At 44.4% G+C, this 12,632-nt stretch overlaps 1 protein-coding gene across 2 annotated transcripts in view; it reads left to right on the top strand.

The window, feature by feature from the left end:
* Nucleotides 1–300: 300 nt before the first annotated feature.
* The window catches only part of NMT2 (N-myristoyltransferase 2), an 89,470-nt gene continuing 77,138 nt past the window's right edge, over nucleotides 301–12,632 (top strand). The window contains exon 1 of one of the 2 annotated variants that reach the window (XM_036761437.1): nucleotides 301–603. In XM_036761437.1, coding sequence (XP_036617332.1) covers nucleotides 494–603 — 110 coding nt within the window. In that variant the 5' untranslated portion in view covers nucleotides 301–493. Of the gene's footprint in view, nucleotides 604–990; nucleotides 1,043–12,632 lie in introns of those variants that run through there. The other variant, XM_036761438.1, reaches the window with a different exon arrangement.

Here is a 12,632-nt window from a genome sequence, read left to right as displayed (position 1 = left end):
GGAGCCTTTTAAATCGAATTGCGAAGATTCTCATTAGCCCACCCCCTCGCCTCATTTTTCAGACGGGAAACCGAGAGGGAGGGGTAGTTGCCTAGGGGTGCTCCCTGCGGGCTGGGCTGGCTCCAGGCCGGGGCACCTCGCTCGGGGCTGCGGGTTTCTCGGGGCCCCCCTGATCGTGCGGGCGGCGGCCCCAGACCCAGCGGTCGGCGGGAGGGGCCCGGGGGCTGCGGGGGAGCAGGGCGCGTGTGCGCGCGCTTTCTCCAGAGCTCTCCCCAAATTCGGAGGGGGGGGAAGAGAAGGGGGAGGAGGGGGAGGAGGAGGAGGAGGACGGCAGCTAGAGGGAGCTCCTGGCGGCTTCGGGCGCCCGCGCCCGGGCTGCGCTCACACTCCCACGGGCGGTGCTCCCTTCGCCGCCGCCGCCGCCTTGTCACTCTGCTCTCCTCGGCTCCACGCTCGGCTCCCCTGGCCCTAGCCCTGTCGCCCGCTCGCCGCGATGGCGGAGGACAGCGAGTCGGCCGCCAGCCAGCAGAGCCTGGAGCTGGACGACCAAGACACCTGCGGGATCGACGGAGACAATGAGGAGGAGACGGAGCACGCCCGCGGGTAGGGGAGCCGGGCGGGGCGGCCGCCGGACCTGCCAGTGCCCGTGCCCGTGCCCAGCTTGGCCAAGGCTCGGGCTGCCGGGCTGGCGGGTGTGTGCGCGTGTGTGTGCGTGTGTCTCTGTGTGTGCCCGTGCCCCACCCCCACCTCCTCCGCAGTCCCTGCTGCAGCGGCGGGGGGAGCGGGGGTGGGGTCTCGCCTCGAGCCCCCGGGCCGGGCAGAGCCCCGAGAGGCCGCCGTGGCTGTGACTGTGGCCGTGGCCAGCGCTCTGCGAACGTGTCGGCGGCGGGGGAGGGCGAGCTGTCTAATGTGCATTTGTTTGCCTGGTGCGCTGGGCTGGCCCCCGGACTATTGTGCCCAACTGGCCCTCCCGGAGCTGCCTGGCTTTCACCCCCGTGCAAGCCAATCCTCGGCTCCTGGAGGCGTGTGTATAGATGCATGTGTGAGTATGTGCATGTGTGTGTGCATGCATGGGGTGGGGTGCGGGTGGAAGACACACCGCTGTCACCCAGCTGACGGCCGAGCCTTTCTTCCTGCCTCGGCTCCAGAATAGAAGCTGCTCTGGCTGCCCCAGGGCCGGTGGGGCTCAGGTCGGGGTTCTTTCCTGCCCCTTGGGGAGGGGGGGAGGTGTCTGGCTGGGCGTCTTTATCTTATCCCCCGGGAAAGTGGGGGTTGGGGGCAAGGTTGCTTGCTGCAGTTCCCAGCATGTGATTCTGGCCGTGGGAACCGAAGGCAAAAAAGAAAGATAGAAAGGAGAAAGGAGGATGTGGGGTGTGTGTGTGTGTGTGTGTGTGTGTGTGTGTGTGTGTGTGTGAGAGAGAGAGAGAGAGAGAGAAAGAGAGAGAGAGAGAGAGAGAGAGAGAGAGAGAGAGAGAGAGAGACAGAGACAGAGAGAATATGAGAATGAATGAGAATGAATCAATCCCATTTCCTTTGTGGTCAGCCCCCATCTTCGGTTCTGCCGCAAACGCCTTATGTGTAATGGATCATCCACATACTCTTCCTCTCTGCTTTCTTCTATCCTCATGCCCCTCACCCCCAAGCCTTGGTGTCGTATTGTTTTTGGCTTTTGGCTGGAGGTGAACTATAGAAAGTTCTCCGTTTGACAATAGTGAAGTACCCCAACCCAGAAGCAGCAGCCCTAAGGGGCGTTGGAAAGATGCTGCCCGTTTCCTGGTCTAAGTCCTTGAACCAGGGGTCAGTCAGTCACCAAGCATTGAATTAAGCTTTATGTGACAGGCTTTTAATTAAGTGCTGTGGATGCAAAGAAAGCAGTGCCTGGATCCTAGGTATTTCCCTCCCAGAAAATGCTTCAATCTTTCAATTTCTCGTTCTGCCCTTCTTCCTAGGACGCTCTGAGCTTGTCCTTTGAACATAACTGGCTTGCATTGTGGAGCCTTCTTGTGCATATGTATTTAGTGTAGGCCTTTCTCACCTAATTTGAGCTGTCTTTAGAAGATGGTCTTTAGTCTTGTGGACACCACCCACAGACTTCACCTTATCCTGCTTACAAAGCTTATGTTTGATCTCAACAGTCAAAAGGTGTAAAGTATTTAATACTTGCTCAGAGCTCTGCTTTTTCCCTTTAACTTTCCTCCTGTCGCCCTGAAGATGTGATTTCCTCTTCCCTTTTCCTATGAGAGACCAAATTGTTTCAGAGTAGGCACAGACCGGATCTCTGAACAGGTCTGTTTTCTGAGGCTGGCTGATGGAGAAATTTGACGTGAAGATGGGGGGGGGGTGGGAAGGGTGGCAGTCTTAAATGTATTGCATTTCTCTGGAAGCCTACTGCGTTCAGAGAATGGACAGGCAGGGAATAATTACTGTTGCACCTAGAAGTGAGATTTTGTGAACCAATATGACTAATGTGGAAGTGGGTCAGCTTGAAAAACATGCTCCAGAAGTCTTAGTCAGAGGTGTTTTTTTCTGATTCCCCTGAACCCCGCAGGCTTCTCCAAATGTTTGATGCTTTCAAGTGTGCATGTGTGTCGGGAGGATCTCCATGCTGTCTACTGTCTCTGAGATTTGCTTAGACAAAAGTGAGGACTGAGCATTGAGATGTCTATAAAATACAAAATGAAAAACTCAGGGGAAACTGACAAGTGTATCTCACTTCTTCTTTGGGTTTTGTGTTTGGCAAGGTGGGGTCTGACTTCACTGTTACGAAGTCCATAAAATATTTTGTTTCCAAGAAAGGAAAGGAAATGCTATGATGATCCTGAGCCTGGTTATGCTTATGAAGTAATGGGAATTTGCTTATCATGGCTACCTACAAATAAATAGCCATATGGAAACAATAAGTTATGGGAGCCTAAAGTAAATGCTATGGGCTACCCTAATGCTTTGCAATAACCATTCACCAGAGACGACTTTACTTCTCTCTCTTGCTCACTTGTGGTCTCCTTTTTAATATTCTGTTCATCTCTTGGCTGTGCTTTATTTGATATTTTAGGCAGGGTGTTTGTCTGCTTTAGGATTGTTTACCTAGGTCCTCCTTTCTGCTTACACAACACTTAGCCTTGGTGCCAGGAGTGCCAAGAATTACCCGTCTGTAGGCTGATTGATAAATTACTTTGTTGCTTCCTTTCCTGCCCACCCCCACCCCAGTCCTAGAATCATTGCTATGGGCTGGAGGAGGGTCTCAGAGCAATCTATTAAACATTCTGAGTAGTTCTTCAGGCAGGGTCTTTTAATATGCCTCACTGATTAATAAAAATGAAGGAATGCCCAGGAGACTATCAACTTTTAACTGAGAGCAGTTAAGGTAGTAGCCATATCAGTCACCAGTGGAAAAAATAGAATTAGATAATTAGTTGCTGGCCTATTAAAGTGTGGGATGTTGGGTAACATTCTAAGTTATTACTCTTCTTGTATCATTTTGGGAGGGGAGTATGAAAATCCCTGGGCCTCAGTTTCCTCATTTGCAAAATAATGGGGTTGGACTAGCTGACCACAAGCACGTTGATTTATTTAGTACTTAAGGTTCACCTAGAATTTTCTTCCTCATCCTATGAGCTAGAAAATAGCACAACTATCATTTTTAACCCCTCTCCCCCCATTTTACATTTGAAGAAACTGAGGCTGTGAGAAACTGAATTGACTATATTCAGGCAGCTGGTAAAGCGTGAGATCCAGGATAGCAACATATAACAATTTATAACTTCGCATGGTGGAAGGAATGCTAGTTTGAAGTCAGAGGGCCTGGATTCAAATCCCAAAACTGCCGCCTATTCCGTCACCCTGGGCAAAGCAGTGAACTGCTCTGGGACTCAGTTTCCTCATTTGTAAAATGAGCAGATTGGCTTAGATGATATTTAAATTCCCTTCCTGATCTAAACCTGTAATCCTGTGATTCCATATGAGACTCCCAAGCAGTTCTGTGAAGGTATTATGTATTATAGGTGTTGTTATCCCCATTTTCAGTTTGAAGAGTTAAGGTGATATCTATGATCACCGAGCTAATAATAATAGCTAGTATTTATGTGGTGCTCTATGTTTACAATCTCAGTTGATGCTCACAAATGCCACATTTAACAGCTGAGGAAACTGAAGCTGAAAGATTAAGTGAAAGAAAAAGCTGTTATAATGGAAGGGAAGAGAGAGTAGGTGAAAGGGAATGAGTGAACCTTGCTCTCATCAGATTTGGTTTAAGGCGGGAATAACATACACACTCAACTGGGCATCTTACTCTACAGGAAAGTAGGGGGAAGGGGATAAGAAGGGGGGGATGATAGAAGGGAGGGCAGATCAGGGGAAGAGGTAATAAAAAGCAAACACTTTTGAAAAGGGACAGGGTCAAGGGAGAAAATTGAATAAAGGGGGACAAGTGTTTTCATAATGATAAATGTATAACCTGTATTGAATTGCTTGCCTTCTCAAGGAGGGTGGGTAGGGAAGGAAGAAGGGAGAGAATTTGGAATTCAACGGTCTAAAAACAAATATTAAAAAAAATTGTTTTTACATGCAACTGGGAAATAAGACATACAGGCAACGGGGTATGGAAATCCATCTTGCCCTACAAGAAAGTAAGGGGAAAGGGGATAGGGAAGGGTGAGGAGTGGGATGATAGAAGGGAGGGCAGACTGGGGAAAGGGGCAATCAGAATACATGCCATCTTGCTGTGGGGAAGAGGGTAGAGACAGGGAGAAAATTTGTAACTCAAAATCTTGTGGAAATGAATGATGAAAACTAAAAATAAATTAAAAAATAAAACTGAAAGATTAAGTGACTTGCCCAGGGTCACAGTGCTAGTAAATGTCTGGGTCCACATTTGAACTCAGGTCTTCCTAACTCTAGATTCTGTGTTTCTTCTACCATACCAAGCTATCTATGACATCCATGGCTCCTTCACCTATAAGAGTTTAAGTGGAAAATAGATCATTGGAGGCAGTAGTTTTCTTTCATCTGGCTATAATACATACAATATTTTTCAGTAAAAATATGATTTTCTTTCAACTTGGCTTGAGGTGTGAGGTTAAAAGATGAGACAATCGTTTACACTTACTCTCTTCACTTTCCTTCAGCTCCAGAAAGCCACAAATAGTGAGCCTTTGGGGATAATAAGAAATAAATGGTTCACCTTCTTGAGGTGAGTTCTCTGAGGCTAGTAGGCTAGCGGGGAGGAGTCATTTATTAAATGGAACCCCAGGGGCCTAGAATTATTCAGTCACCTCCTGAGCTTTATTTGCTGATACTTTATGGCATATGAAAGTAGTGCCTTAAATTAGAAGAAAATATGCAATGGAAATTTTAAATTTATACGCCACAGATGTTGCTTTTCTCCTATTTTTATAGACTTTCTGTGAGATAACTAAAAATGTATTTTTTTAAATTGTGGCTGAGGCCTAGAGTACATGAATGAATTATGAAATATTTATAGGATGTTTTCCAGTGAACAATATGGCTCTCTCCAGTAAGTTGAAACCCACTGTAGAGTTATAAAATACTTGAATTGAACTATTTCAGGGGCCTTGTTTTCCACAGAAAATGTGGTTTTACATAGCTTTGCCTATCTAAATACTATGGTAGCATACTACAATAAAATCTTGCTAATTAAAGCTAGATTGGCGACAGGCCTGTCTGAATTAGTGAACCTCAGCCCTTTGCAACTGGCTTTTGACTTCATCACTCAACTAAAACTAAAACTCTCTGCAGAAGTTCCCAATACTCTCTTAATTGTCAGATCCGATGGTTTTTTTTTTCTCAGTGCTCATCCTTCTTGACCTCAATGCAGCTTTTGACACTGATGATCCCCCTTTCCTGGATACTCTTTTCTTTTCAGGGCTCTCTCTTGGTTCTCTTTCTACCTGAGAATTCCTTCTCATTCTTCTTGGAGGGATCATTATTCATACTTTATCCCTTAACTGCATCCTTAGCATAGTACCCGGCATATAGTAGGCACTTATTAAATGCTTTTTGTCTGACTGGTATGTCCCAAGGTTTTATCTTGGGCCCTCTTTTCTTGGTGACTTCATTAGTCCCCATGGGGCCCATTATCATCTCTAGCCCATATCCTTTATACCCAGCTCTAGTCTCTTGAATGCCAATCCCACATTACCATCTCCTTGTTGGACATTTTGAACTATTTTGAAAACCCAACCTGTCCAGTCAACGAGCCTTTGTTAATCACCTACTCTGTCAGAAAGTGTTGGGATTACAAAGAAAGGTAAAAAAGAAAGGGGGCATTCTCTCAAGGAGCTCCCAGTCTAAGGAGGCAGCTGTATACAAACAAGAGGTAGCCTAAGTTAGAGATAGTCTCAGAGGGAAGGCCTAAGATTAAGGAGGACTGGGAAAGGCTTCATGCAGAATCTTGGACTCAAGCAGAGACTGGAAGGAAGCCAGGAGGCAGAGATGTCCATAACACAGCTTAGTATCCTTTCTCAACAGTTGCCCCTCTTCCACACTCCCACGTTTTTTGTCAAGCTATATCACCTAGGTTCACAACAGACTTTCCTCACTCTTGCTCAGGTGCCCAGTCTTGTTTATTCTCCTTTCATGACAAATGTTTACGTTGCCCTTCTTTCCACTCTCACAGCCACCAGCCTATCACAGTCCCTCATCATCTCTCATCTGGTCTATTGTAAACTGTCTCCTAATTGGTCTTCCTAATGTTAGTCTCTCCCTTTCTCAGTCTGTTTTCCATTTGGCTGGCAAATGATATTTCTTTTTTGTTGTTGTTGTTTGTTTTTGTTTTTTGGAGGCGGGTAGGCAGGGCAGTTGGGGTTAAGGTCACACGAGTGTCCGAGGCTGGATTTGAACTCAGGTCCTCCTGACTCCAGGGCTAGTGCTCCATTCACTGTGCCACCTAGCCGCCCCCAAAATGATATTTCTAAAGCACGGATCTAACCCTGACATCCCCTTTCTTAAAGTCCAGTGGTTCCTTCTTACCTCCGTGATCAAATAGATGCCTTTTTCAAGCCGTTGTTTCAGCCTTATCATACATGATTCCCCTCTGTGTACTTTCAAGTGGAGCCAAATGGACCCTCTTACTGCTGCTCACACACAAGATTCCATTTCTCCTCTCTGTGTCTTTGCCCAGAAATGCAATATTTCCATACCTCCATGCTGGAATACTTAGTTTTCTTCAAATGCATCCCCTCCCCCCACCTTAGTGCTTTTCTTCCTAAATTACTTTTTTTGGAATGTAAACTCTTTCAGGCATATTTTGTTTCATGTTAGCCCTTTTATCTCCTATGCCTGGAACATAGTAGTTACTTAATAAATGCTTGTTGTTAGATCTTGGGGGATGTGAGAATTAGGTTGAAGGGACCCGAGATGTATGATTAGCTTAAGATTAGGTCTGGGAAAGGGTGTATTGGCTGTCATCCCTGACCTGGAAGGTTGTCCTTTGGAAGTAAGATTGGATTTGTTTGGTTTGGAGTCTATGGGTGGAAGCAGATCTAGACCTGATGGAATAAGACTTTTCCTAACAATTAGTGTTCTCCCAAAGTGGGATGGGCTTATTCTCTCTGATCCTCACAACCACCCTGAGAGATGGGGGCTATTACTATTCCCATTTTACAGTTGAGGAAACTGAGGTTAATGATTTGCCCAGGGTCACACACAAGCATATGAATTAGGATTTGAACTTGGGTCTTCATCCACTGTGTCACCCAGCTCCCCCTTCTAGCAAAGGCTGCATTGCCATGTGCCTAGTACTTTGGAATAGGGATTATTGTTCTTATGTGCACTAGATTAGATGGCCTTTGAGGTTTCCCTTCTAGCTTGTATTTATGATGGTTAGAATTAGGTTAACAAAGTGTTGCTTGTTTTAAGAAATGGTTGGTACCCAAAATATCTATGGTTTTTGTATACTTCCTCAATATAGGTGCTTCTAAAGTCCTTGAGGGTTGCTTGAAAGCTCTTCTACAGTAACTTAGACATTTTACAGCAAGCTTGTTTGCTTGAATAATTTGATTAGCCAGTCCTTTCTCCCCAGACCATGCTGAGCTAACCTTCAGCCAAGCCCCCATCTGCATCGCTACAAATAAGGGATGAGCCTGGTCCACATGAAGGAGCTTTTTAACTAATATTAGGCCCTGAGTAGCCGAAGTGTTGATAATCCCATGGGCAGTGTTCTAAATAGTCAGGTGATTCCCTAGGTCTTCCAGGATTTGTACAAGAGAATGTACCACATTATAGGTACCAGAGTGCTCAATTCACTTTTATTTTTGTTGGTTACAAATGCCCTGCTATATTCTCCTTCTTATTGGAAAGAAAAATGTTTCTAAAATCATTAAGAAGTCAAGCTGTTTAAGAAAAGATGGAAGTTTTTAAAGAATTGATATCCTTGACCATTTCTATCTTTTCCATTTGCAAAGTATTTTATTACCTTCCTCATCTGGAACTTTTCAGTATGTAATAGTCTCATGCTTTAGACTCTTCTCCAAAATGGAGATCATGATGTTCACCCCCAAGCCCAGGCCTCTTTCCAACTTCCCTGTTTCTGTTGGACTGCAGTCAAACTGATCCACTTGCAGTACCCCAGTCATTTCTGGCCACCATACCTTTGCCTCCATGCCTATAAGGCTATTCTTTGTTATCGGTACTTCTTGGAACACTTGGCCCCTTTTAAAGGTCATCTCAACTGCTGTCTCCTTCAGCAGACTTTTCTGGATGGCCCTAGTTATTAGTGACTCCCACCCCCATGCCTGTGCATTTATTGGGCTTGTTTGTGTCCTGCTTTTACTTATTTGTGAAATGCAAGTTTTTTGAGGGCAGGATTGTTTTACTTATTTGTATCACCATTGCTCAGCAATTGATTGATCAACAGTGGATTAATTTCCTCCTATGGGCCAGTCACTGAGGATACAATAAGACAAAAATAAAATATTCCTGACTCCATGAAGCTTACATTCAACTGGGAGAATTGAACATTCACAGACAAGTAAATATGAGGTATAAATATAATAAATTCGTTGGAAGGGTGTGTGTGTGTGTGTGTGTGTGTATCTGTATACATTAACAACTGGAGCTGTCCTCAGGAAAGGCCTCCAGGAGGAGATGGCATTTGGGGCTCAACCTTGAAGAGAGGCAGAATGGAACTGCAGAGTCTCAGAGTCAGGGATGGGAACAGGAGGCAGGGAAGGTAGTACGAAGGCTAGTTTGGCTGCAGCTTAGTATGTAGGGGGTGGAGTGATGTGAAATGAACCTAGAAAGATAAGGTTTTTGGTCTAGCGCTAAAAGAGACCTCTGGTACTCCATTCCTCCCCCTCATTCCTCCCCCTCAATTTACAGGGAAGTAAATTGGAGCACAGGGCAGGCCGCTCTGGCATCCTAGGCAGGATTTGAATCCAGTCTGACTCCACAGCTAGTGCTCTTTCGTCTGTGACAAGACCTAGATTATAGCACAGAGTAAATGATTAACAAGTTTGTACTGGTTGATCTGAAAAGGCAAAGAATGAAACTAACTTACTATATGTCGAAAAGAGGAAACCAGTAACCAAGTCACTACCACAGCTCTGATCTCTTCTTGGCCCTGCCCTCAGGGGCTCCTAATTTCCTAAACAAAGTGTGTTTCTTATACCCTGGGAGTTCACTGTACTCAGCCTTCTCTTGAAAAGTTTTTTTTGGAGGCCTGGAAAGAGAAGCAGCTAACTGAAGTTTTCTGAGACTAGAAACAGTAAACATTTGAGTAAAAACACTGGTAAAATAAATTCACAGTGGCCAATAAGCAACAAAGTGTTCCCTGGGGCACTTTGATACAAGGGAGTCTGAACATTTGAGCAGTACTCCCTGTAGCTACAAGAAGCTTGTAAATCTACCATAAACATTTTTCTTAGTTCTGTCATTTGTCACAAGTGTAAGACTTGAATTTTTAAAAAAGTGAAAATAGTATGTTGACATAAGTACACATGTAATATTGTATTTATACATGATTTATATGTATGGGTTTGTATAAATCCTTGTATACATGTATTTGTGTATGTGATTTATATGTATAAATATGTATATAATGTATATGTATTGGTATGTGTGTATATAAATATAGATGTATATATACGTATGTGTGTGTGTATGTGTGTGTGTGTGTGTGTGTAGATAATCACTTAGGGCTCCTTGAATAATGTATTAGTATTAACAAGACTGTCTTTAAGTGAACTATACAGAATCTAGTTGGCTCAGCAGATTTATCTAACTACACAGAAATTCAAAGGGGCGTATCAAGCTTCCCAGGCTGAAATTTGATCTGTTAACAGCTTACCAAATTTAAATGGGTAAGTCTTGAAGGGTAGGAAGAAGGATTAATAGCCCCTTCACTCAGGGAAGCCTCTACATTCCAGATTTGCATTTTGAAAATGCCAGTGCCTCCCAGGATTTACGTGTACACTGGGATAGAGTGCTGGTGGTGGCTCATTCTAACTCACAATGAACCAGCTGTTTCTAGAGCTGGACTGGCTAGCTGAATTGGTTAGGATTTAGAAAATTGTTTTTAAATAATAATTTTTTGGGGGTGTGACGGCATTTCATCAAGGTAGGGGACTCCTAGTGTAAAATCCTCTGATTCTGTAATTTATAGCCATGGAAAGTTAACTGGGGGCACTGAGAGATTAGTTGACTTGTCTAGGGTCCTATAGGTGGTAATATGTGTCAGGAGCAGAACTTGAACCCAGGTCTCTTTTACTTCAAAGCTGGTCTTCTACTCACTACTCTATTCTGCCTCTCAAATAATACTCATATTTCTACAGGAAATATTCTTTCAAATCAAAACCATCTTTTGGTGTGGATGACTTTCTTCTTCCTGAGATATTACTCTAAGCCATTTTTAGCTAAAATGCAAACATAACACCAAAACCACCCAGTCGACTACCCTTTAGGAATCCTCCTGCATGTTGCCAGTCAGACAAGTCAACAAGCACAATTAAGCACTTGCTATATTCCAGGCACTGTGCTAAGTGCTGAGGTTACAAAGAAAGGCAAAAACAAGACCTACCCCCAAGAAATTCCTATGGTGGAAATGGGAGGTAATCTCAGAGGGAAGAAGGATTCAAGGAAGGGAGATCAGGAAAGACCTCCTGCAGAAGATGGAATTTGAGCTGAGTCTTGAAGGAAGCCAGGAGGTCATGGTGTGGAGGGAGAAGAATTCTAGGTTTGGGGGAGAACCAATGAAAAGGCACCAAGTCAGGAGATGGAGGGCCCCACGTGCAAGGAACAAGGTCTATGATGATGGATCTCAGGGTCTGTGGAAGGGAGAGGAGTGGATGTAAAAAGCCTGGAGAAATAGGAAGAGGCCATGTCTTGAAAGGCTTTACTTGTCAAACAAAAGACTATATTTCATCCTAAAGGTCACTGGGAGCCATTAGAGTTTTTTGGAGGGAGGCAGAGCTTGTGTCTTGATATTATTAGATGGCCTCAATAGCCCCATAACAGGTAGAAATTAGTCTTATTTCACAGATGGGCAAACTGAGTGACTTGCCCAATATCCCACAGCTAATCGGTGGCAGAACTGGCACTCAAGGCTCTGTCTTCTGGCTCTACATCTAAGTTTCTTTCTCTATAGTATATGCCTTGGCATCTTGAAATCATGGCCAATCCAAAGCTCTGGGCTATCAGAATATGCATAGCAACAGTGAAAGGGTTGAAATCTTTGAAGGACATAGCTGGGGACTGGAGATTAGTTTCAATGAAAACTCAAGGCAAAAAATCTTGGCGGCGGGTCAGGCCGTTGATGAAATAAGCAAAGTTTTGTTTTTAAGTGGGACCCCAAGAATGAGGCCCTGTGACTCGGAGCTTCCCCATGAGCTATTTTATTCCATTCAGATCAATACTGCCCAGAGAAAAGAAAGCTAACTAAGCATGATTAGTCAATGAGTAACCTGGGAGAAAAGGTAGCCACATCAGCCAGAACAGACTGATAAGATACACTTGTTTTTCCTCTTAAAATACCCCTCTGCCAAGTACCTTAGAACATTTGGTGAGCTAGAACCCTGCAGTGGAAAGAACATTAGCTAAGAGTCAGGAGATGTGGCATCAAGTCCTAGATGGAGAAGATTTGGGCAAGCCACTTCATCTTTCTCTGACCCTGTTTCCTTATCTAGAAAATATACAGACTGCCTTCTGTCTTGGGGGCTTCCTGCTGTGGTACACATAGTTACCCACAGGGACTGCCTCAGAGCAAGTAAATATTTGGACTTGGTTAAGAGACAAGCACTGTGTTGGCAACTAGGTGGTCTAGAAGCAAGCAGGACACTGCTGAATGTGGCCAACCAGATTAAAATGTAATTGGGAAATAGTTAATAAAATAAATAAAAATACAATAGAACATTTGTTCTTGTTTAGTCCTGTCCAATTCTTTGTGACCGCATTTGAAATTTTTCTTGGCAAAGATACTGGAGTGGTTTACCATTTCTTTCTCTAACTCATTTTGCAAATGAGGAAACTGAGGCAAACAGGGTTAGTGACTTGCCTAGGGTAAGTGTCTGAGGCAGAATTTGAACTCAGGTCTTCCTGACTCTAGGCCTGGCACTCTATCCACTGTACTGCCCGTCTATCCCTACTATTGAACATAGGTAATGTTAATACATGGTTTTCTA

This window comes from Trichosurus vulpecula, chromosome 5 (assembly GCF_011100635.1).
Source record: "Trichosurus vulpecula isolate mTriVul1 chromosome 5, mTriVul1.pri, whole genome shotgun sequence".
Taxonomy (NCBI): Eukaryota; Metazoa; Chordata; class Mammalia; order Diprotodontia; family Phalangeridae; genus Trichosurus; species Trichosurus vulpecula.
Note: the sequence above shows the minus strand (reverse complement) of the source record. Positions and strands in the feature narration are given on the sequence as shown.